This window comes from Ceratina calcarata, unplaced genomic scaffold, assembly GCF_001652005.2.
Source record: "Ceratina calcarata isolate Rehan_Ccalc_2016 unplaced genomic scaffold, ASM165200v1 scaffold219.2, whole genome shotgun sequence".
In the NCBI taxonomy this organism is placed as follows: domain Eukaryota; kingdom Metazoa; phylum Arthropoda; class Insecta; order Hymenoptera; family Apidae; genus Ceratina; species Ceratina calcarata.
The window spans coordinates 52,920-74,971 of NW_017143660.1; the positions used below are offsets into that span (position 1 = coordinate 52,920).

General features: G+C 34.0%; 7 protein-coding genes across 15 annotated transcripts in view; 4 read left to right on the top strand and 3 right to left on the bottom strand.

Annotated features, from left to right (window-relative positions):
- LOC108622393 (uncharacterized) lies at positions 1–1,581 on the top strand. The gene is made up of 5 exons (XM_018020255.2): positions 1–355; positions 453–568; positions 806–941; positions 1,026–1,312; positions 1,395–1,581. The coding sequence occupies exons 1-5, from the start codon at positions 237–239 to the stop codon at positions 1,511–1,513; spliced, it is 777 nt and encodes a 258-aa protein (XP_017875744.1). The 5' UTR covers positions 1–236; the 3' UTR covers positions 1,514–1,581.
- Positions 1,582–3,284: 1,703 nt separating this feature from the next.
- On the bottom strand, positions 3,285–10,716 carry Su(dx) (Suppressor of deltex). Of its 4 annotated transcripts, none has more exons than XM_018020252.2 (13): positions 10,546–10,716; positions 10,013–10,148; positions 8,057–8,503; positions 7,079–7,948; positions 6,615–7,002; positions 6,313–6,544; positions 5,717–6,027; positions 5,245–5,487; positions 4,845–5,004; positions 4,479–4,753; positions 4,177–4,402; positions 4,005–4,101; positions 3,285–3,936 (listed from the first exon to the last, which is right to left on the bottom strand). In XM_018020252.2, exons 2-13 carry the CDS (start codon positions 10,068–10,070, stop codon positions 3,764–3,766), a joined length of 3,480 nt encoding a protein of 1,159 aa, XP_017875741.1. In that variant the 5' UTR covers positions 10,071–10,148; positions 10,546–10,716; the 3' UTR covers positions 3,285–3,763. The 4 variants fall into 4 exon arrangements, with proteins under 4 accessions (XP_017875741.1, XP_026667256.1, XP_026667255.1 ...); XM_026811455.1 differs by having other exon boundaries at positions 7,079–7,342; positions 7,457–7,948; positions 10,013–10,716; XM_026811454.1 differs by having other exon boundaries at positions 7,079–7,375; positions 7,457–7,948; positions 10,013–10,716.
- Positions 10,717–11,053: 337 nt separating this feature from the next.
- Positions 11,054–14,213, top strand: Pop1 (POP1 ribonuclease P/MRP subunit). 3 transcript variants are annotated; one of them, XM_026811406.1, is made up of 4 exons: positions 11,054–11,068; positions 11,156–11,548; positions 11,667–12,971; positions 13,033–14,213. In XM_026811406.1, exons 2-4 carry the CDS (start codon positions 11,422–11,424, stop codon positions 14,073–14,075), a joined length of 2,475 nt encoding a protein of 824 aa, XP_026667207.1. In that variant the 5' UTR covers positions 11,054–11,068; positions 11,156–11,421; the 3' UTR covers positions 14,076–14,213. The 3 variants fall into 3 exon arrangements, with proteins under 3 accessions (XP_026667207.1, XP_026667208.1, XP_017875738.1); XM_026811407.1 differs by lacking the exon at positions 11,054–11,068 and having other exon boundaries at positions 11,114–11,548; positions 13,033–13,210; positions 13,304–14,213; XM_018020249.2 differs by lacking the exon at positions 11,054–11,068 and having other exon boundaries at positions 11,115–11,548.
- LOC108622391 (U6 snRNA-associated Sm-like protein LSm2) lies at positions 14,196–15,427 on the bottom strand. 3 transcript variants are annotated; one of them, XM_018020251.2, is made up of 6 exons: positions 15,341–15,427; positions 15,195–15,260; positions 14,838–15,077; positions 14,686–14,753; positions 14,534–14,624; positions 14,196–14,459 (listed from the first exon to the last, which is right to left on the bottom strand). In XM_018020251.2, exons 3-6 carry the CDS (start codon positions 14,838–14,840, stop codon positions 14,334–14,336), a joined length of 288 nt encoding a protein of 95 aa, XP_017875740.1. In that variant the 5' UTR covers positions 14,841–15,077; positions 15,195–15,260; positions 15,341–15,427; the 3' UTR covers positions 14,196–14,333. The 3 variants fall into 3 exon arrangements, with proteins under 3 accessions (XP_017875740.1, XP_026667223.1, XP_026667222.1); XM_026811422.1 differs by having other exon boundaries at positions 14,838–15,089; XM_026811421.1 differs by lacking the exon at positions 15,341–15,427 and having other exon boundaries at positions 14,838–15,210.
- Positions 15,428–15,441: 14 nt separating this feature from the next.
- Positions 15,442–18,156, top strand: Abp1 (Actin binding protein 1). Of its 2 annotated transcripts, none has more exons than XM_018020250.2 (5): positions 15,442–15,687; positions 16,025–16,193; positions 16,265–16,497; positions 16,571–16,748; positions 16,814–18,156. In XM_018020250.2, the coding sequence occupies exons 1-5, from the start codon at positions 15,605–15,607 to the stop codon at positions 17,573–17,575; spliced, it is 1,425 nt and encodes a 474-aa protein (XP_017875739.1). In that variant the 5' UTR covers positions 15,442–15,604; the 3' UTR covers positions 17,576–18,156. The 2 variants fall into 2 exon arrangements, with proteins under 2 accessions (XP_017875739.1, XP_026667218.1); XM_026811417.1 differs by lacking the exon at positions 15,442–15,687 and adding an exon at positions 15,838–15,937.
- Positions 18,157–18,301: 145 nt separating this feature from the next.
- Positions 18,302–19,855, bottom strand: Clp (cleavage and polyadenylation specificity factor subunit 4). Its single transcript, XM_018020259.2, has 4 exons — positions 19,579–19,855; positions 19,180–19,383; positions 18,848–19,037; positions 18,302–18,765 (listed from the first exon to the last, which is right to left on the bottom strand). The coding sequence occupies exons 1-4, from the start codon at positions 19,763–19,765 to the stop codon at positions 18,402–18,404; spliced, it is 945 nt and encodes a 314-aa protein (XP_017875748.1). The 5' UTR covers positions 19,766–19,855; the 3' UTR covers positions 18,302–18,401.
- Positions 19,856–19,947: 92 nt separating this feature from the next.
- The window catches only part of RIOK1 (RIO kinase 1), a 2,342-nt gene continuing 237 nt past the window's right edge, over positions 19,948–22,052 (top strand). The window contains exons 1-5 of the mRNA XM_018020159.2: positions 19,948–20,159; positions 20,231–21,258; positions 21,317–21,522; positions 21,618–21,902; positions 21,969–22,046. Coding sequence (XP_017875648.1) covers positions 20,107–20,159; positions 20,231–21,258; positions 21,317–21,522; positions 21,618–21,902; positions 21,969–22,046 — 1,650 coding nt within the window. The 5' untranslated portion in view covers positions 19,948–20,106. The remainder of the gene's footprint in view (positions 20,160–20,230; positions 21,259–21,316; positions 21,523–21,617; positions 21,903–21,968; positions 22,047–22,052) is intronic.

Sequence of the window (22,052 nt, forward strand, 5' to 3'; positions counted from 1 at the left end):
AAATGTCAGTGTCAGTGTCAGACGAATAAATGACTAACTTCAGATAGAAGACAACGGAGTTTCGAGAACATTGTATGTATAGCAATGTATAGAGTATAGACTTAATTGGAAGCGAAAGCTCTGTATGTGTGTTAAAGCTGATTAAAGCTGCTATGGTCAACTCGTGATCAAAGTGATGTGATGCAACTTTCGTTTCGATTAAATGCGTAGATCGAAGTTAATTGATATTATAAAGCATGGAGTTCTGGAATTTCATCCGCAACATATTTAGAGGAAACAGGTCCGAGGAACCTAGAAATTTTAAGCCATACGAGGCACCAGTATGGCAAAATGATGATATTATTGATACCTCCAGGTGATATACTTTACAACTTGTTCAAATGTGTATATTATTTTATTTGCTTTGTATTTGCATAGATAAAGAGTTGCTAATTTTAAATTGCAAATGATAGGCATTTCAGAGAACCTGATCACTTTCAAATCTTTACTGATCCTTTACAAATGACAAGGTTTTTTGAATCCCAAATGGAGAATATGTTATTATCTTTCTTTTATGGATTTAATGGGGGTATGTATACACATACAGAGTGACAAAGTTACTCTTTATGTCCCGATAAAGAAGCAAAATAATGATAAAACGATTATAGTACTTTATGTGCTCCTGCAAGTAATTTTCCTTTTATATGGAATATGTGACTCTATGATGAATAATTCACGCGTTATTTGAAATCGTCAAGTTATAAGAATTACCTCGTATTCTCTTGTGTATTATTATTATGAAGTAAAATTTTTAAAATTTGCTTAGGAAATGAAGCAGATACAAGACACCCATTTAATGCTTTTCCATTCGGATCTTCTCAAGAAGGCAATATACGAGATCAATTTCTGAAATCAAGTAACGATCAGCTGGTATTGAAAGAGGATACAGATTTGGATGGAAAGTCAGTAATTAACTTGAATAATAGCTACTGTATTTAGTTAATGAAATCGTTCGAACGTGATTAAATCCTTATCATTTTCAATAGAGTTACTCCAGACAACTTTCCGAACATTTGGAATGAAATTGAATCAAATATTGAAAAACCAAAATTGGAAGTAACTCGACCATTCATAAATGGCTTCAGCAAATCTACGACGAAGGTATGTGTCCGTAATCCTGATGGTACAATAGAACAAAAGCAAGTCGTTAGAGATTCTGAAGGAAATGAAGAAACAGTTATAACACGTCGAAGTGGTGATAAAACTCACACAGTTATCACGAGGAAAGACAAAAATGGCGTAGAAACGAAAATAGAAGATTTCTGTCACACAGGTGAAGATCAGAAATTCATGTAACTAGCGATATATTATTTTTACAAGTACTACGTAAATAATGAATATGATGTGAATTTCAGGTGAAATCGAAGATAAAGGGAAACCGTCATTAGGTGAACATATTACTTTCCCTAAAATTGATTTGAATTTCTTTCCGTGGGACAAGTTTTTTAAATTTGATCCAACTGAATCTAAATAAATGCTAATTATTCATAGTTTATAACTTAGAAGAGATCTTAGAATAAATTGTAGTCAATCTAAAAAATATTTATTACCCCTATTTCATGTGTAACTTGAAATAAATTTGCTTCAGTACACTGAACACATCGTAGTTGACTTCATAAATCTGTGTGTTTATGTAACTATACAAATATTTTCTTTAGCAAAGTTTATTAAACCAACTACGATAAACATTATGTATCGCCATATTCCTATAGAAATTCGATTTTCAATGTAAATAGCAGGTAAGTGATCTCCATTACAAATGTTTTAAAATATATTTATTATATTAAAAATTTGAACAGCCCAAGAAACGATAAATAATGACATACAGATACATCAAAATAATGAAAAATTAAGTAGAAGTTACACATAATTCAATTACACATAAATATCTTTAAAAAGTAAATGGTTTCATACATTGTGGATAAAAGATATAAAACTTAAAATACACATTGTACAAAATTTACGATACAAGTATGTATACGCCTTTGAAATCATTTGCCAAAGATAGAATATGTATAGAGGGTTTCGCTATTCTTGGAAAACATTTTAAGAGATAATTCCTGCATTTTTTAAGATAATAAGAATCAAGGATAAACAAATTGCGATTGAGGCTCCATTTCAAATTCTAAGTAAGTTATCAAGTGAAATTCAAATCTCAATTTTTTCATTCTTGACCCTTGTCTTATTTTCTTTCTCTCTCATAGATGCCGATAGAAAAATCCTCGCGATCATCTTGTTTCCTATTACCCTTTAAAATATTTGCCAAAGGTAGCAGAACATCCTATATAATATTATAAATCTTTGTCGTATTTTTATTTCATATTATTTTGTTATTACAATACGCGTTTCGTCTATTTAATTTGTGTGTACATATATACAATTTTATATTGCATACATGTTAAACGTTAAACGGTTAATTGTTTCTTACATTAATTACAATATCTAACTGTACATATATGTGTGCATACATGCACACACAAATTGTTAAGTTAACAAATTTCATGTTAAATGCCCAAAGATCATAATAGACAAAATATTAAAATTATATCTGACATTGTAGACATCAGTTTATCAATCGTAGGGCGAATTACATATGAAATCGTGCAGTTAACTGAGAAACAAACTTTGTTATATTAACAATAATCGTTTTATAGTATAAATTAATAATCTATTAGTTTGTTTAAAACATCATTACGATTAGGACAGAACATGAAATTGTTATGGAAAATACGACGTATTCATAGTTCAATATGTACAATATTTATTATAATAATTTCCGCAAATCCTTTATTCGGGAATGGGACACAAAAATATCGCAGAAAGCATCAATAATTCGCAATAATTACATAGATCTATTCAAAAGTTAAAACAAATTTGAAATAATCTTCAATGAAAGCAATTATTTTGGCATTTTCGTGTCATATTTTTATTCCTATGAACTTTTCATAACTTTTCTTTGTAAATATTTACAAATAGTTTAAATATTTTCTCTGCACTTCACTGACATTTTCTACGAATGTTATACGTTTAGTTTCAACTGCACCATATAAAATAAATCGACGAATACAATCACTTCAATTAAAATTAATAGAAAAATTTCCTAGACTAATAGAAACATCCATTACTTTAGGAGACATTCTGTGATTTTGAATACCACTTTTTAAACAATTTTTAAAATTATTCAATTTTTGCTTTAGGCTTTGTATATATATAATTTGGATGTTTGTTTTCAAAGACATTTTTTATGTATTTGTCAGAACCTAATGCAAAAACTGTAATAATTATTTTGATAAAATTGTAAAATATCGTTTAAAAAATGTCATTCGAAGCCAGAATGACTGCTTAAAGGAATTCTTATTTAAAAACTTGATTTCATTCTTAAGGACAGAATAAAACATTGTATTCTTTCTACTACTATTCTACAATACAGTCCCAAATGTATTGCCTTGCTAAAATCATTTTTCTGTTGCTTTCGTGTACCATGATGAATCCTATCTAATAAGATCTGCATATGTAGTAATTTTACAGGCGAACATTGAGAAGATACAGGGCATATTTGTACCCATTTTCTTTTTCTGCGTCAGCGTCATCCTCGTCTTTCTTCTCATCTTGTGTTAATAATAATAAAAGTAACTGAGAAAAGTGAGGATGAAAGAATATTGTTTAGCGCTGCATTTCTTAATTTTTTCACTTTGTGGAATATATTACATTTAACAAAGTGTATTTATTCTTGACCAAAACCTTCTGTCTCTTCAATTGCATAGTTTAATTTTTCTACTAGCTGATCGTAACTCTTGTACGGTGGTAAATCCAATCTATTGAAGCAGGTATGCGATCTAGGTAACCATGTATCTTTCCCTACCTTTTCTATACAAAATCTCTGAGGGCCGTTGCTCCCTGAGAAAATAATAAATCCGATTTTAAATACAAGTTGGTTCATACGTTGTGCACTTTTAATTATTTACCCATTAATTCTGCAAATCCTCCAACAGGCACTCGACAAGTACCCGTCACGAATTGTAGAAGTCGAGCTCGTTTCTCACTGTCTGTCCGCGTTACAAACTGAGTAAATCATACAAGTGTGATAAATAACAAAGAATTTCTTGAAAAATTGTGCATGGCATTTAAAACACAAACCTGCCAAAACCATAAGATTTGCTTGCTGTTCCGTGTATAATGTCTATAAATTGTGTTACGTTGCCAGTCTTCCACGTCTATTTCCTGCATACCGCAAAGCATGAGCTCCAACTCACGTTCGTCGAAATATTTCAACCATTCTAACGGTACAACTGAATTAAAACCTTCCAAAAATGCTTTAGTTTGGTCCTCTATACCTCTCGTCATTCTCCATTCTGTCATCAATCTTATATAACAATAACAATTAATGACCAACTTTGAAAACATCAACTTGGTAAGTAAAGTATAAACAGTAGCAATACCTAATATACTCCTCTTTGTTCTCTTCGACAACTCTGACTTTGTCACCACCTTCTTTCAATTCGTGATGTATCACTTGACCCAGAATTTCGAAATCAACACTATAATACAATTCAAGGCTGCATTCGTCGATGTTATTTTCCTTTGTCCACACGAGAGATTTATAGAATTCCGGATCGATCGACTCGATATCTTTCATAACTAATTTCTTGTTTAACATACGTTTATAGAACGGCATAGTAAATCCGCTATAGATAAACCGTCCATGATAAAGAGCCTGCGAGCAATGAATGCATCAAGGTAAATATATTATTGGATAAAGTAGTGTTATTATGTACTGATCAATATAATATAATGTAAATAAATACCATTGCTATAAATCTTCCAATAAACTTAAAATATTGTAAATGATCAGGATTGACGTAAGATGCTGGATTGATTTGCAAGCTATAGTTGTTCTTATTGGCATACTCGAATAAACAATACATTGGATTTAATACTTCGTGACTCAATAAGAAAAACCATTCTCTGGAATTAAAATTCGTTATCCAACTGGTTTCCACAATTTTAAACAGTAAGACCACTCTAGCACTCACAAGAGAACATACCAAAGTGTTGCCCAAAATTTAGACTTTCATAGATTTCATAAAAATGTTTGACACATATGTTTCTTTATCAGAAAAATAGCCCTTTTTTTTAGAGTATAATGAATGAGTTAGAGTGGCTCTACGATAAAAATTTCTGTTTTAAATAATGTTCAGTTTGTACCTTGATACACCCCCATAATCTAGCCCTTCTTCTCCTTTAAAAATGATGTACAATCTGCGTCTTAATGCAAAAGCCTCTGCATTCATAATTTGATGATACGAATCTTCGAATAACGTTTGACGATTTACACTTATTTTAATATGATTTGGCAATGCGTTCGTTTGACATAAGAAACGAAATTGCGACAACTTCCATCGAAATGATCTTTCGTACGCTCTTGGCACGCGGTAAGTACCTTTTGGACTAAACAATAACATGGCAATAAGCAATACAATGAAAAAAATTTAAATAAATATAAATATAAATGTCACATTTCTGTTCATGTCACAATTTTTGCTCATTGGAGTACTTGACCATAATTTTAAATGTTATTTTGAAATGATATAAAAATAAACCAGTGAGGTAAAATTCTAACATTTACAGAAATTGGGACATTTACCTTAGTATAAAAGGTTTAAAAATAAAGACAAACCCTTTAGGTGCACCAGGTCTTGGATCTTGAAACGTGGTAGTTCTCGTATTATGATCTACAAAATATCGAACCCCGTCTTCGGTTAATCGTATTTCCCAACCATCTGGTAATGGTGGCTCGTCGATTCCAGTCTCTTGACCCTGTGTTCTTGGATCTTCCCATTGTGTAGTACGATTTTGATGATTCACGTAATAAACCCTCCCTTCTGGTTGTTTACGCCTTTCCCATCCAGCAGGTAATGGTCCCAAAACATCGTCATCGTCAGCCAATGACGTTGATGGTCCGGCTATGGCTGCTTGACTTCCATGTGCCTATACATGTTCAAATTAAACTGATTAATGAATCGCACGTCTTACAGTTAAAGAATTAGAAACACGAGCGAGTGACCTAACGTTTGTACCTGAACCGTCTTTACTGCTTTTAAAGATACGTTAAAGAGACAAGTTGAAGTTGAAGAGAAAGTTGAACGGTTATGAGATACAACAAAATCGTAACAGAATTTAATAAATCATTAAAAACAAGTACAAATATTTCAAATAGAAACGTTAGGCGGTTTACGCTGTATAAAAAAATTATCAAAATTATTTATTACTTACTTGAGGATAAAGAAACCGTTGATTACCTTGTTGTACCACATGCTGCCTTTCACCTTGCCAGTGTTGAAAATGTTGCAATCTTTCTGTGTTCGGCCTTTGCCATGTCGTACTTCTTGTATTATGATCAACGTAATAAATTCTTCCTCTCGGGTCTCGACGAACTTCCCACCCTGGTGGTAAAGGTTGCGGTCTCTCCCAAGAAGTACTTCGCGTATTATGATCAACATAATATCTAGTTGACATCAAATAACGTTAGACATAAAGTATTAATGTAAAAGACGATTTCACTTTTATAATACAACCTTCTGCCATAAATGTCGTATCTCATTTCCCAACCAGGCGGTAAGGGTTCCTCGGAATGGCTCGTAGGTTCAACTTCTGTAATTATTATGGAAGATCCAGGCTGATTCGACTGACCAGGTATTACAGCAGTTTGCCCAGGCAGCGAAGGTACACGTTGCACCACTCGAGAATTCGAACGAGTAGTCATGGGCGCAGGATTCGCGTACTGTTCATTATGAGGCATCATTCTCCGGGCTTCAGGCCCGGGTAACATCGCAGGTTGTGCATCCGTGCGCGGCATTCCACGATTTTCCGTTATAAGATACACTGCAGGTTGTTGTTCTTGATGAGAACCATCTTGCAACGTAAACACCACGGGTTGTTCCGTTTGAGAACTTGCTTGATTATCTATCACATGATATTAATTGACATTTATTTGTCGCTAAGGCGCGATATACATAGTCTAATAAATGTGTGCTCTAACCTGCTCTCACTGTTCCATAACTATCTGAATGAGGAACAGTTACCGTTTGCTCTGTTCGAGAATTACGTTCACTAAGGACAGACTGCTCTGTCCTATTATGCGAACATCCATCAGTATTGGCTATAGTTAATGGACCCGATCTAGAAATTTCAACTGGCCCAGACATTACCGCCGGTTGAGACATATTAGCACTCTCCGCGAGGGGAACCCTTTCATTTATTGTACCAGGTACGTGGCCTGCTGGACGTTCTAATCGAGCACTGACTACAACCGATTGATTAGATCTAGAAATGCCAACTATTCCAGATAATACTGCTAATTGTTCAAATTGAGAAGCGCTACAACTCTCCGAGAGGGGAGCCCTTTCGTTTGTCGTACCAGGAATATGGCCCGCTGTATGCTCTAGTCGGGTATTGGCTACGTTCGATTGATTAGATCTAGAAGTGCCAACTGTTCCAGGTAATACTGCTGATTGTTCAATTTGAGGAATACTACGACTCTCCGATACGGGAACCCTTTCGTTTACTGTACCAGGAAAATGGGTTGACGGATGTTCTAGCCCAGACATTTGACGAATATCCGATAAGGATGTAGGATAGCGTCTTGATAACGTTAGAACGCATTTGTCTGCCGGTGATACAGCATGTCCGTTTGACAAAGCATTTGATGGTACGGGCTCTGTCTGTTCATTATTCTTATTGGCGCAAGCTTGTTCGCTTCCATTATTGTAAGAAGAACTCTGATAAGTCTTTGTCAACGCTCCGTGAAAGGTGGATGACGCAACGTGTTTAGGTGCGTGTAATCTTATGCGTGCACGAATTCCCCCATTAAGAATACTACTATTGCTAACAGTATCGTTACTTGAAACACCTAAAAAATCATTTCACACTCTTTTATATGTATTTTATCTACGTAATGCACATATATTTGCATTAAGAAGAATTATTTTAATTAATAAACATTAATCTAATTTTTTACCGTCGAAGGGTATGCAAGCTGATTGCGTTTGACACGATGACGATTCATTAACACTCAACGACGATGCATTTGGCATATTAATTCGCAATCCATCAAATACTGTGATCAACTCTCCAACTTTACATAATTGAGAATCATGTTTGTTTTCACTCATTAAATCGAACGTCACTTCCATATTTTCCAGTTTCCCATTGTAGTGGGACAATACATGTGATAGGTTGATTTTCTTTTCTCCTATCAATGTGTCCTTTCGAAACGTGCTGTGATCCAACAACCGAAAATGCAACTGCGAATACGGAGTCACAAGTATTGTGAATTCCTCGTTCCATTTTGGTTGATATGTAGATTTCGAAACTTCTGTTTTGCGAGGACTTTTATCATCGACAGAAAATTCTACGTAAGGATTAGGCTTCAAAAATGTAGAACTTCTTAATATAGCACCTTCGACTAAAACAAACAAATTTTCTAATTTTTAGCACTGATGGGATTACACCTTTTTTCATTCTTTAAAACATTTCTGACTTGTCAATTTCTTTGAGATAGTTGACATACTTGAAACAGGCCACCTAAATATCTCCTCTATCTTTGAAAATACAAAAAATGTTTCTGTAACTTAAATGGTGTCAAAAGACGAGACAAACCATTAAAAAATTGCAATTTATAAAAACCCATCTTCCATCTGATTCGCTTTTTGAAATCATTTAGATTACGTCAGAAACATATTTCGCATTTTCAGAGAGAGGAGATATTTATGTCGCCTGTTTTAAGCGAAACACTCTGTATATAATTTCTCTTCTTTTGTAATAATGAAAAAGTAAAATAATATATTAATTATATAGATGGACAAAATGTTGTTATAAGGATAAACTGTGTGTATTGGATATCTGTGTATTATGCACAAATAGAAATTTTACTAAAAAAGCATGTAAGGTATCATTTTTATTAAGTGGACACATTGTTTTATTCATCAGTCGATCCATTTGATGTGTAACAACATTAGAAATATTTATAAGCATGAATACAGGTAATTTATAATGAAACCTGTTTAATTCAGGCTCACTTAAGTAAGTGTATTTCAACAACTTTCAAAACAAAGTTTTCGATTTCTATGAAAACCTTGTTTTCACATGTTTGATTTAGGCTTTTATGTAAGATCATTACCTTTTTGCTTATACTATCAACTACCTAACACTCTATAGTATATCAATATCCGTCAGATAACTTGTATGCAAAATGTTTCACACACTTACTAAATGAAAAGTGATGATGGAAAAATCTGAGGAGACATTGGCTTAATTTTTTTATGTAAAATGACAATGAACTAAAGTAATTATTCAATTCATAGCCTTGTAATATCTTTGAATCTGCTAGACGTATAGCTTATTAAAAGATAATTATTCAACAACTATGAGAAGAAAAATAAATTAAATATATGAATAAAGAGAATGAGAAATGAAAAGTTCTCATTAGACATAATCTTAAGTATGTAAAAATCAAATGTTTCTTTAGGCATCCTCGGCCTCTTGAAATGTAATCATTTTAAAAAATTTATCTAGCAGTATGTCAAATTTAATCAGAATTTGCTAAATTCTATTATTGATAGAACTTGCTCATAAACAATAAAGTCTATCTTTACATGTTTCGTTATACTTTTATATAAAATTAGGAACCTTTTAAAACTATTTATTCTGTTTTAATCATTTTCTGGTATATTTTTACAGTTATTCGAAAATGTCTATTTAAATGACATGTATACCTTGGAAAATGGCTTTTAGTTTCATAAAATACAAGAATACGTATAGTAAATGGATATAAAGTTTCAGTTAATTAAATCAGCAAATCATTCTTCATTTCAAATGATAGCACTTATTCACTTGCTCTCCTTACTAACATATAACTACATACATCAATATGTTTTCAGTCTTTTTAACTACAGATAATATACAGATAACTTACTTGTAATGCTTAATTGGTGAAAACCAGATGAAGCCACTTCTTCTTCACAATGAGACATTGTACACAATTTATTATAATTTAATAGAATAATTCTTGAGAATTCATAATTTTTTTACTATTTACATATGAGTTCCACCTGCAATATTTTATAACCTTAATCAATAAAGCAAGCAAATATTGTAAGACGTTCAAGTATCTCTGTACAGAATAATTGTCATTATATGGTAATAAACAGAAGAGATAACTGAGTCAGGTTAGGCAGGTAAATTACGTTGCATTGTTATTTGAGAGGAAAAAACAGTTTTCGATTGTCTATTCGATAAACAGTAGAAAAGATGTTATTAAAAAAAAATGTACGCTTTACAATAAATGTATGCGTTGCGCACGAAAAACTGACTTGCAGTAAGATATAAAAGAAACCAGTGACGACTTTCACATATTAAATTAAAAACAACATTGGTACACTGGTATCCTTTCTAAACGAGCGAATACTGAAACTGTCCGAATAATGAGTAAACAATAATGATACATACGGATATAGTTCGAATGAATTGTTTTAAATGCGTCCAACACCAATGCATTGCCCGTCTCTAAGGCTACTAATCTTTATAATGAAAGGAGAGTTCTTTTTACCACTTACAATTTTTATTATCACAGAACTTCGTTATCAGTAGGTCACCATCTTTTTATACATCAAAGGTAGGAACCTTTTGTAATATGCGAATCACTAGGTGCATGCGCGCGCACGCGTTAATTGTATTTTTCGTAAAAAATAAATTGATACAGTACACGTATTATTGTATTACTTTAATTACTTTGCCAATTAAAAGTGTTGTATTTATTCTTGCTTGCCGATATTGTTTCTGTTATCATGAGAAACGATATCTACGAATTAATTCTCAGACGACGATTAGATTTAAAAATATTTAATTAGTGATATGCAATTATTAATTTATTGTGTATGTGTTATACTGAATGTCATTTAAATATTTTTAAAGGAGATTGTTATTTTTATTAATATTCTTATAGATCGCCACGGAGCGTTGCCCTCTGCAGGTATTACACTGAAACAAACTCCGCGATTCTTTTAACGTCTGAGTCTAAGCTGGTCTAAGCTATGCTGAGCTATGCTTATGCTTTCAGTTACTTTCAATGCTTGTCAATGCTTTCAATGAATCCGGCTGAATCTAGCTAAGTCAACACGTGCACTTTGTCGAACATAGTAATGTAAAATAATCGAACAACGTGGATTATATTACAAATTTTAATTATTTGTGCATTTACTGCATTGTGTGCGCCAACAGAGTACTCGCTGTACTTTATCTTGTTCTACTTTCTATGAGCAATTTAAGAATATCTAGCTGTCTCTCGGTGTAAGCAAAGAAATTCCACTTAATTGTGTATAGACGATGGCGGGAAGAAAAGAACAGTTCGATGAATTTCTGGGTGGATCCGAGCAGTTACCACCAGAAATTCATATTATGAAGCTTGTCTCCGCGAGAGCAAGCGAAATTGCTGCAATGACGTATTCTATAGGTATGATAAACGACTTAATCTGTTTTAATGTATTGAATATATCTTATTTCTTTAGGATACTGACTGTTAAACGATTAAAATTAATGTTGCTTTCGCTAAAATTAATTGTATCTTGCAGAAAATCCTCAGCAAACGAAACTCGTATTTCAAAAACTACCGGTGTATATGCGTAGGCGCGTCATGTCGCACAACATGAAACGCTTACCGCGTCGATTGCAAGAAGCGCATTTAAGTCAAATGACCAAATCCGGTTTGCCGCCAAAAGCTAAAAGACCATCGCGCAAATATCGCAGACGTCCGCGCAATTTACTTGCCGAATATAATCGGAGACAAAGGAATAAAATTTGGCTGGAGACTCACATTTGGCACGCCAAACGTTTTCATATGGTAGAAAAGTGGGGCTACAGAATAGCCAGTTTTGCAAATGACAAATGCTTCAGAGCCAATTATCGTGCCGTTGCACGTCACTGCTTGATGCAAGACATTTCATATTACACGTGCGTGGAAATTAGCGGCCCGGAACAAGTCCTAAAAGAGACACTAAAAACGCATTGTAATCCATGTGAAACAACATTCGCGGCAAAGATTTTTACAACAGGACAACGCGAGGGTACAGTCATGTTTTTTAAGAAGAATAGCTACCCTCGATTTCCGATTGGACATGTACATTTTTTATGGAGACCCAGTCAATCTACTATAAAAACTATTTGGATTTGGGTACATCCATCTTTCATTGACGACTTTATCGCGGAAATTACATTTAGCTTTGAATTCAAGTGCATAAATTCCACCTCTGAGAATAGTCAATCGGCAAAATGTACCTCTTTTATCAATGAAAGAGATTGTAAATTGATTATTCATAGGGGTACCCTTAACCGGTTTCGGTTTTATGGACCATTAACAATGAACGTTTTGACGAATGCTTTTCACGTGCCGAATTTCGACGCCACAAAATTTGAAGATAATCAAATGGATTGCGATGAGGAAGCTAAAAATTCTGATAAATTGTGGCATGTTGACTATTACAATAATCAAGAACATAGAGAATCGTTAAAAGTACAAAAAAATTTATGGCAAATGTTAAAATCGCTACAATCCCCTAGTCAATTGCCGCCAAATATTGTTCTTGGTTTTACCGTCTTAGATCCAAGATTTTATTTACCTGATAAAAGAACTAAACTCCAAAGACAGATGCGGACAATTAATGCAATGCCAATTCCACCTGCAAACGCAAATGCTAGTCCAATTTGGGAACAGGAGATTAGACAGAAAGTCAGTAGGATATGTGCAACGACAAGTGCAATTAATAAATTGAGAAGTCAATGTTTGGTACCTGGTACGAGCAATGACAAATATTTTGACGAACAAATTATGGCGAAGATCCCTATTCTATTGATTCAAAGACCTGGCATTGGAACGACAGGTAATCGATTATTCCATCACGTTAATAATGACATTCAAGACTAATAAACATATTATTGTAGGTTTAGGTTCTGGAGTAGACATTATTGTGCCATCCAACTGGGCAATGCCATTCTGGCTAGCTTGCATACTTCGATGCGTAAGAATTGGCGCGCTCAGAGAATCAACATCTATAGCATTTGAATACCAAAATATGCGATCACCGGATATCAATGATCCAGACACACCTGCTTACGAGAGGCAAGCATTGAGTACTAGGCTAGACTTAAGGGCAAAATATTTTCGTTATCCACCGAATAGACGAGTGAACTTTGTTAAATTCGGGATTTCTAGCCCTTTCTTTTGCGAATGGAAACTTTTGATGAAAGAATGGACAGGCACAGAAGAATTTTCCGTACTGAGAAATCGTAAATTAATACAACTGTTACATCGAAGTTTGACTCAAGGAGTTTATAAACGGAAATGCAATAAATCAAGTAGCCATGCGTTAAATATACAAGACGCATTCGAAGACTACAATTATTTAGTTCGCGTTAAAGTATCCATTCTGAAAAAGGGATGCCCTAAACGATTTGCGATTATATCTATGCCAACTGATGAAGATGTAGAAAAATTTAAGAATAGTAAAACGTGGTCGGGTCCAGTAGAGAAATTAAACATTGACCCAAATGAAAGCGCCAGGAAGATATTACGGAAAAATCATTCGGCTCTTTTGAAACGGTTAAAGAGACAAAGAATACGATACAAAAAAGCATCAACTAGTAAATTAAGTGAATTGTTGAACGGTCAACTTGAAAGCTCCAACTATGTCGACAAGTCAAAAAAATTGTTACAAGTAAGCCGCGAAGCTGTAAATAAACAATCTCAACGAATGTCAGAGTTCTATTTACCAGACTGTAATCGGGTACGATTTTCCTGTGATAGAGAAATTATAGGATACGTGACAATAGGTGATTTTTCGTTTTCAGAGGCAAAAGGGATAGGTTCAGGATATGTAACATTAAATTCCTTAATTGAATTGATAAATAAACAGTATCCTATTGTTCTAGTTAGGAATATTCAGACAAGACAGTACAGAATTGCCAAGTTGGAAGTGACAATTTAGCAAATAAGAATAGTTTTATTGCTATCTGTGATTGTTAAATCGTTTCCAAATACATTTTCTTTGTGTATATTGTAAAACTGAGTTTGCAAAGAAAGATTTTAGAAATAAGAGATTAGGAACTAATTTTTTAATATTAAATGTGTATTCATTTTACATCACATACCTCATTTGAAAATTCTTAATTTGTGTTCATTGTATACAGGTTCAGTAATAAAAAATAGATCAGTTATATTTTTACATCTAACTAATACGGTTAAATTATCTTGCTTGAACTGCTGCTTCTTTGCGTGCAGCATCCTGTAATAACTGAGTATCCACTTCGTCCCCTGGTAATTGAACGTAACGTACTACTGACCCTCGGATGAAACAATTTTTTACAGACAACTAAAAAACATTATAGTTTTTATTTTTATCGTAATTTCTTCTTTCATAGTTGAAGTTGAAGGGATGTTACAAACCATGTGAGGATGTTTATCTGGATCAGTGACACTTATATCTGTCAACTTTATATTCAAGTACTGATCTACCGAGTGGAGAGTACCACAAATGCTAAACATAAACATTGCATTAGATGGTGGGAATAGAAACCAAAGTATAGTTTTCAATTTACCTTAGATCATTTTTCAACTCCACAACTACATCCTTTCCTATTAAGGATTTAAAGAATGAATAAAACAACTGTAAAATACAAAAACATGAACTTATTCCACGTCGCCCACGAAAGTGAAGGTTAACCCGCCAAAAAAAATACAACAAACTCACCATTTTTTGTGAGCCAAAAGTATTTGATACTTTATCCGTTTATCTGTTTATATTATTTAATGGACATGATGAAGAATTATTAATTATAGCTAAAAAGTACAGTTTGCCGGCACAAAATTTCAGTTGCGTCGTATGACAATTCGTTCAGATTATATAGAAGTATCCCTATACGCGCACGTGTTAGTTTAAAATTTGTTTCATAGTACTTGAACACTTCTCCTTTGATGAGTCAATATAATGCTGAATCAAAAACTGTTTATTCGAATTTGTTATCTTATATATCGAGTAATTAAAGATATAATTTTGTGGGAGAAAAGTGGGAATTTCATGATAATTTTGTTTATACCGACTACACACCTACTTTGATTACATATCTTGGCCTTCATTCGTCGCGTTACTCCTACTGATTGGAGACCTTTATAGCTATAAACGAAAATTGATCGTTCCTTGTAGAACGGTCTTGAAGAATTTCATCAATAAAGTTTTATCAAAATATGTTTTACCGTGTTCAGTTAGAAATGGTGGTTTGCTCTTGCGATTTAAATGTGACAGCCCATTGAGTTTTCTGTGATAATTATAGACTTGTGTCGCTAACGTGGCTTGAACAGATAAAAGGATTGCTTCGCGGTTGGTAACAGAAGGGCGTTGACATTTATAATTTATAATCAAAAAGGCAAAACGCGAAGATGCGTCTGTGACATTAATCCACCAGCAGCAATTTGTTTGGATTTGTTACGATTCATTTCTTATTGACTGAATCAGGAAAGATGTCAATTAATTTAACGAAAAATAAAGACGCTTTGGTGGCTGCTTGGCTGAGCGTAGTCGACGATAAATCGTCTACTAACTGGTAGGCTTCTTCCTTTTGTGTTATATTTTAACGTTCTACCTACGTATCGATTCATTCTGCAAAGTATAAGTAATATTTGATTGCGTTCTTAGAAATTGATTAACTAAATCGAACGAACTGTTTTCATACATGTAAACTTTGTTCGTTTCACTTTTGTCGATCGATATAAATAGCACAAAGTAGATAACTATAGTGGTATTAACAATGTTTAAGTAAACAGTTGATAATGCTATGATTATAAAAGAAAATTGTAAATTCTACTTATGATTCAATAGAAATGTTGTTTTAACATTTATCCGTAAGTTCATGTGTTCTATTGAAATATTATTACTTGTAGGGCTATTTTCGGATATGAAGGCCAAACTAATAACTTGAAAGTTATTAATACTGGCGATGGTGGCTTGCCAGAAATGATTGATCACTTGGACTGCAGTTATATCTTGTATGCATTTTGTCGTGTAATAGATACAAAGACGAATCTACCGAAATGTCTTTTAATAAATTGGGTAAGAACTGAACATTGAATACACTAGTGCTTCTGTTAGCGATACGTATAACGGAAAGAACTATACTTCAGCAAGGGGAAGGAACACCTATCGTTAGGAAAGGCACTTGTGCAAATCATATTAGAGATGTAGAAAAATTGTTAAAAGGTGCTCATATAACAATTACTGCACGTTCTGAAGATGATGTTGAAGTGGATTCTATTATGGAAAAGCTTGCTAGAGCTACAGCTTCAGCATTCAAATTTAATGAACCACGTGGCGAGAATGAAGGTAATACAGCGCCAGTGGGTACCACATATCGCAGGTATATATTTCGGTTATATTATTTATGCACATATACTGGAAGTGAAACCTTCAACTCAAAAGATATACTACAGGGTGATTCCTGAACAAGAAATAAATGCAACTGAACGTGATCAATTCTGGCAGAGGGAAGAAATGGAGGAGAAGAAACGATTAGAGCAAGAACGCATGAAAGGCGAGAAAGAACGGCGGCGACTTGAGGAAGAAATTAGGACTAGGGAAGAGAAAGAAGCAATGCTCAGAGAACAAAAAGTATGTCAGGATTTTTACTTGTGATTAGCGATTTGGTTCTACTTACACATCAATGGTGTTTACAGGTCACTGCCAAAGAAAATTCGATAGCCCGACAGAAACTGGCAGAGCAACGCGCTGAAGAGGCGAACAATTTTCGAAATCAGCTGGCTGCGAGTCAACACTACAGCAACGATGCCGACGATGATCACAAATCGCGAAGCGAAGAATTGCGCCGCGAAAGAAGCAAAGAAACGCAGCAATTAATTGCTCAAAGAACGATAAACGCCAGAGCTGTTTTCGAACAGAATTCGGCAGCTGGTCAAATGAATTCTTCACCCGTGCAACAACAGTATTTAGCAAAAAATAATCATGTGGAGGCAGCTAAGAAAGCTTTCGAGGAAACTCAGCAAAATGAAGCGTCTCATGTCAAAGTGCAAGAAGAATTCAAAACAGATACTAACGAAACTGAGACTGTGAACATCGTTAGTAATGCTGTTAAGAACATATGTTTGAACGAAAACCAAGGACAAGAGTCGAACGCATCAAAGCCGGTGGAAGAACCTGAACAACCATCGGCAACGAAAGAAGCACTCACTGAAAACGAATTGTACAGTCAAATGGATGGACAGTATTTATATTTTGATCCGAATAACGAAGGAATGAGGGCAAGAGCTTTGTACGATTATCAAGCTGCTGATGATACGGAAATTACTTTTGATCCTGGAGACATTATCACGCACATAGATGCCATCGATGAAGGATGGTGGCAAGGTCTCGCTCCTGACGGTACTTACGGACTTTTTCCTGCTAATTATGTTGAAGTTATCGAATACAATACAACATGATAAAAAACATGGTTCTGAAGATAGAAGATCTCTTTTCCCGATTAAAAGGAAATCACCTGCTTTTTCCCATATACAAAGTGACATTCAGTATTCTGATGATTCTGATGACTGCACTTTTGTTTTAATAACGATTTACAGCGTCTAGCGATAATATGTGCTAGAAAGTCCAAGCAAAATAATGCATATTCATCGTAAAAGGTTGATTTCTGTTACGTGTATTAATGCACATTCAGAACTTAATAATGAAGGAATTTAACATTTCTGATAATAATCACGTTAAGAATAAGCATTGTTAATATTTTAACGGGCAAGGTTTTGACATTTAATAGTCTTACGATGCCACTTCATATACAAATGGCGAAGTACATATGTCTTCCCATGTTCAATGTCACAAACTAAATAAATTACCAATAAACAAATATATCTTTTTATAACGTTCTACGTCGAAAATGGATGCGCTCGTAGCAATAGTGTATTTAATAATTTAGCAGATACCCTTGAAAAATATTTACAATGTGTAACAACAACCTATTTAGGAATATGTTTAATTCTTTAAATAATAAATTAAATTTGTTATAGTATATAGTTAATGGTGTTTTCACCCCAAATAATATTGGAATGGTTCATTCTCGCTATACACACAACTTTTATTTTTTATGGATAATTTATTTTGTACAGAGGAATTAGAATTATTTATTAAAAGTCATTATGAAATTAATTATACTAAATTTATTGTTACTGTATGGTATAAAAATTTTTACATGAATGATTTTGCTAAATTGAAATAAAAACAAATGTCAATCTTACATGAGAGAAATGTGCGAAATCACCTACGATAATTTTGATTTTGATTACCACCCCCGCTACCTCCGGCGTGACTTAAAAATGCCAAGTGACCCTTTGGACATTTGTTGGCGTAATGACCTTTGGTTCCACATTTGTAACAAGTGACCTCTTCAAGTGGTTTTTGTGGTCCTCTCGGGGGTGGTCCATTGTGCATGTTCATGTGATGAGTGGCGTGAGAGTTGCCTTCTATCTCTTGTCTGACTTGAGCTTCGCGTACATCTGGTGGCATTTTATTGCAATAAATTGCTTTATGACCGCCTTCGCCACAGAAATGGCAAGTAATCATTACTTTCTTCCCTTCTTTGGGTTGCATATCTTGCACTGCTGGTAATTCAAATCTTGGACTAAAGATATAAAACAATTATTAGTGTGCTTAAACTTTGGATAAGATATACTTGGAAGAGATTTAGATGTTTGAAAACTTACTGCATGTATTTACAATTTGGCCCCTCAGGACAGAATCCAGCTAAATATGCCATGCACAAGACCCTTCTAACATGCCTGTGCCTACACAATGGCCCATGTCTACAAAATCCACGATCGTACCATGGGCAATCTCTGACCTTAGTTTCTGGGTCAATATGCAGGAATGGGCATTCTTTATTGTGACACGCATCTAATAATTCATAACTGATTTTAACATATCTGTACTGGGAAAACTTGATAATGTCATAAAGAAAAATATATTAAAAGAGACATGATATAATTTCTTACAAACTCATATTCTTGAGAGTAAAGACATCATTATATATACTTACTAAATCTCGAGTAAAAATAACATTCTGGCATTTTTGTCATATCATATTCATGTAGAAATTCACATTGGTCACCCTTTTTGCAAAGACCTCTTAACCAATGTTTACATACAATTGTACGATCTCCTCTAACATGCCTAAATGGACAAGAGGCACCTTTGACACATGTGCCTCTTGGGTAAAATTGACATACAGCAGCAGTAGATTCTAAAAGTAAATTTAATCAATGATACAATACAAGTTATTAACTAAATATCTTGAATATTTACACGAGTTGACATCTTATTATTTAAAATGTAAGAAATGCCAATATCACTTATTTCATGTTTTAATTCATTAAATTACTTTGAGATTTCCATAACATAACCCAGTGAAATAGACTATACAAAACCTATCACGTACTGTCCATTCCTGTAAAAGGTAAAGGAAGTGCTCCATATTGCTCATCAAGAGCAATTTCAATATCAAATCTCATATTATCCACATTCGCCACTATGCACTCCATTGTTAAATATTTCAACAAATATAAATTTATCCTTTTGCGGTATACACAACAATCATTATTCAAACATGTACTGAACACGTGCATGTGTCGTAATTCGCAATGTCGCTTTCACGGTATGTCCGATCGGTACCATGCCGAGCCCACAATCCCCACAGTTTCCTCATATTGCAAAAGCCAAGCATTCAAGTCTATCCTTTACTCGGGGTTTCCCAGTTTTTCCGCACGAGGACTCCAAAATCAATTCGGAGTTGGCCGGATTGTCCCGTCCGTCTCTACTGTATATACCCTAGTACACCCTGATATATCCTAAATGTTGTGAAACTGATAACCCCGTAATTAACTTGAAAATAAAGTGATTTTCACAATCTGGTTCGTGTAAATTTGTTAAAAAGAACGAAATAAAAGTGAAGAAATAAAATCGAAGGATGGACGAGTACGAAGAAGGTCAGTTCAGTGATGCTGATGAAACTGAGCCAAAGTACGTACACATGTTCCTTTAATTATATTATTTTTAATACAATCCTAACAATAATTTTTGCAATAATACAGGTACGAAACAAGTAGGGGGAAACCCTTATTTCATCCTGTACTTTCCAAAGGTATAAGTGAATTGTTCATTTCAAATAACAATGAAGTAAAAGAGGATGATATCGACGATGATGATGATGATTTAGGAGATGATTTAATTTGGGATGAACATACAAGTAGAACTGGATCCAACAATATTATCAAAAGCATCAAATCACAAAATGTTAATGCTCAGAATGTTTCCAATAAGATCACAAATTATCAGCCATCAGACAAACTATTTCGTCGGTATGCTAACAAGATTAATATTGAAAAATATGAAGGCCGCTCTTTGCCAGGACATGCAGCAAATCTTCTTCTTGAAAGTGACAAGAGGACAGAGAAAGATAGAGTTAAAACAAAAGATAAGCATGACCGTGCAACTGTGGAACAGGTTTTGGATCCTCGCACACGAATGATATTATTTAAGATGCTGAATCATGGTATAATCGCACAAATTAATGGGTGTATCTCAACTGGAAAGGAGGCTAATGTTTATCATGCAACTTCAAAAACAGGAGTAGCATTTGCAATCAAAATATACAAGACATCAATTTTACAATTTAAAGATCGAGATAAATATGTCACCGGAGAATTTCGTTTTCGTCATGGATATTGTCGGCATAATCCACGTAAAATGGTACGAACATGGGCGGAAAAAGAATTTAGGAATTTAATACGGCTTCAGCAGGGTGGAATAAATGCTCCGAAACCAATTTTCTTACGTAGTCATGTACTGTTGATGGACTTTATAGGCACAGATGGTTGGCCATCGCCAAAGCTAAAGGATGCTGTTTTTAGTTTTTCCGAACCACGAACATTATATAGAGAATGTGTTGAAATAATGTGGAGATTGTATAATAAATGCAAACTCGTTCACGCTGACTTAAGCGAATACAATATGCTTTATCATGATGGGTCTATTGTAATAATAGATGTATCTCAAGCAGTAGAACATGATCATCCAATGGCACTTGAATTTCTTAGAAAAGATTGTAGTAATATCACTGGTAAGTGAAAACATTATTACAACATGTTCCATCACTATTTACTGTTTTATTTCTTCAGAGTTCTTTAAGAGGTACGAAGTTGGAGTGATGACTGTCAAAGCATTATTTGATTTTATAACGGATCCAACAGTGACTGAAGAAAATATGGATAAATATTTAGATGTTATATCAGAACAAATGATACAAATAAACGGTGTTGATCCTACACAACAAATAGAAGAAGAAGTTTTCAAACAAGCTTACATCCCTCAAAATTTAACACAGGTACCATTGACGAAACAATGAATTTAATCTTCCATTTGAATTGGTATGTGCATATTAATTTTCGCAAGTAAACATTTTAACACAAAAATGTTTAGGTCATTGATGTTGAACGTGACATCAAACTTGCTAAGTCCGGAAAGGAAAACTTGATATATAAAACTCTTGTTGGTTTAAAAGCCGATTTGTCAAAACCACTTGACACTCCTGAAATTCTCACGAAACATTCGGAAAAAACAGATGATATTGACGAAGAGAGATCATCCGAAGAATCGGATGATTCTGAGGAAGATGAAGATAGCGTAGAAGAAACTGTAGTCGGGAACGAATCTAAATTCGTTAATTTGGCGAGACCACGGGACGAGAGTCCAGGTACTAAAAAGGTAATATAATTGTCTCTTGTAGCAAGGTATAAAATATAACACATATCGCAATGTATTTAATTACAGGCACGAAAAAAAGCTGTGAAGGAGCACCAAGCTGAAAAAAGAAAAACTAAAATAAAAAAACATGTGAAGAAAAAAAAAGTAAAA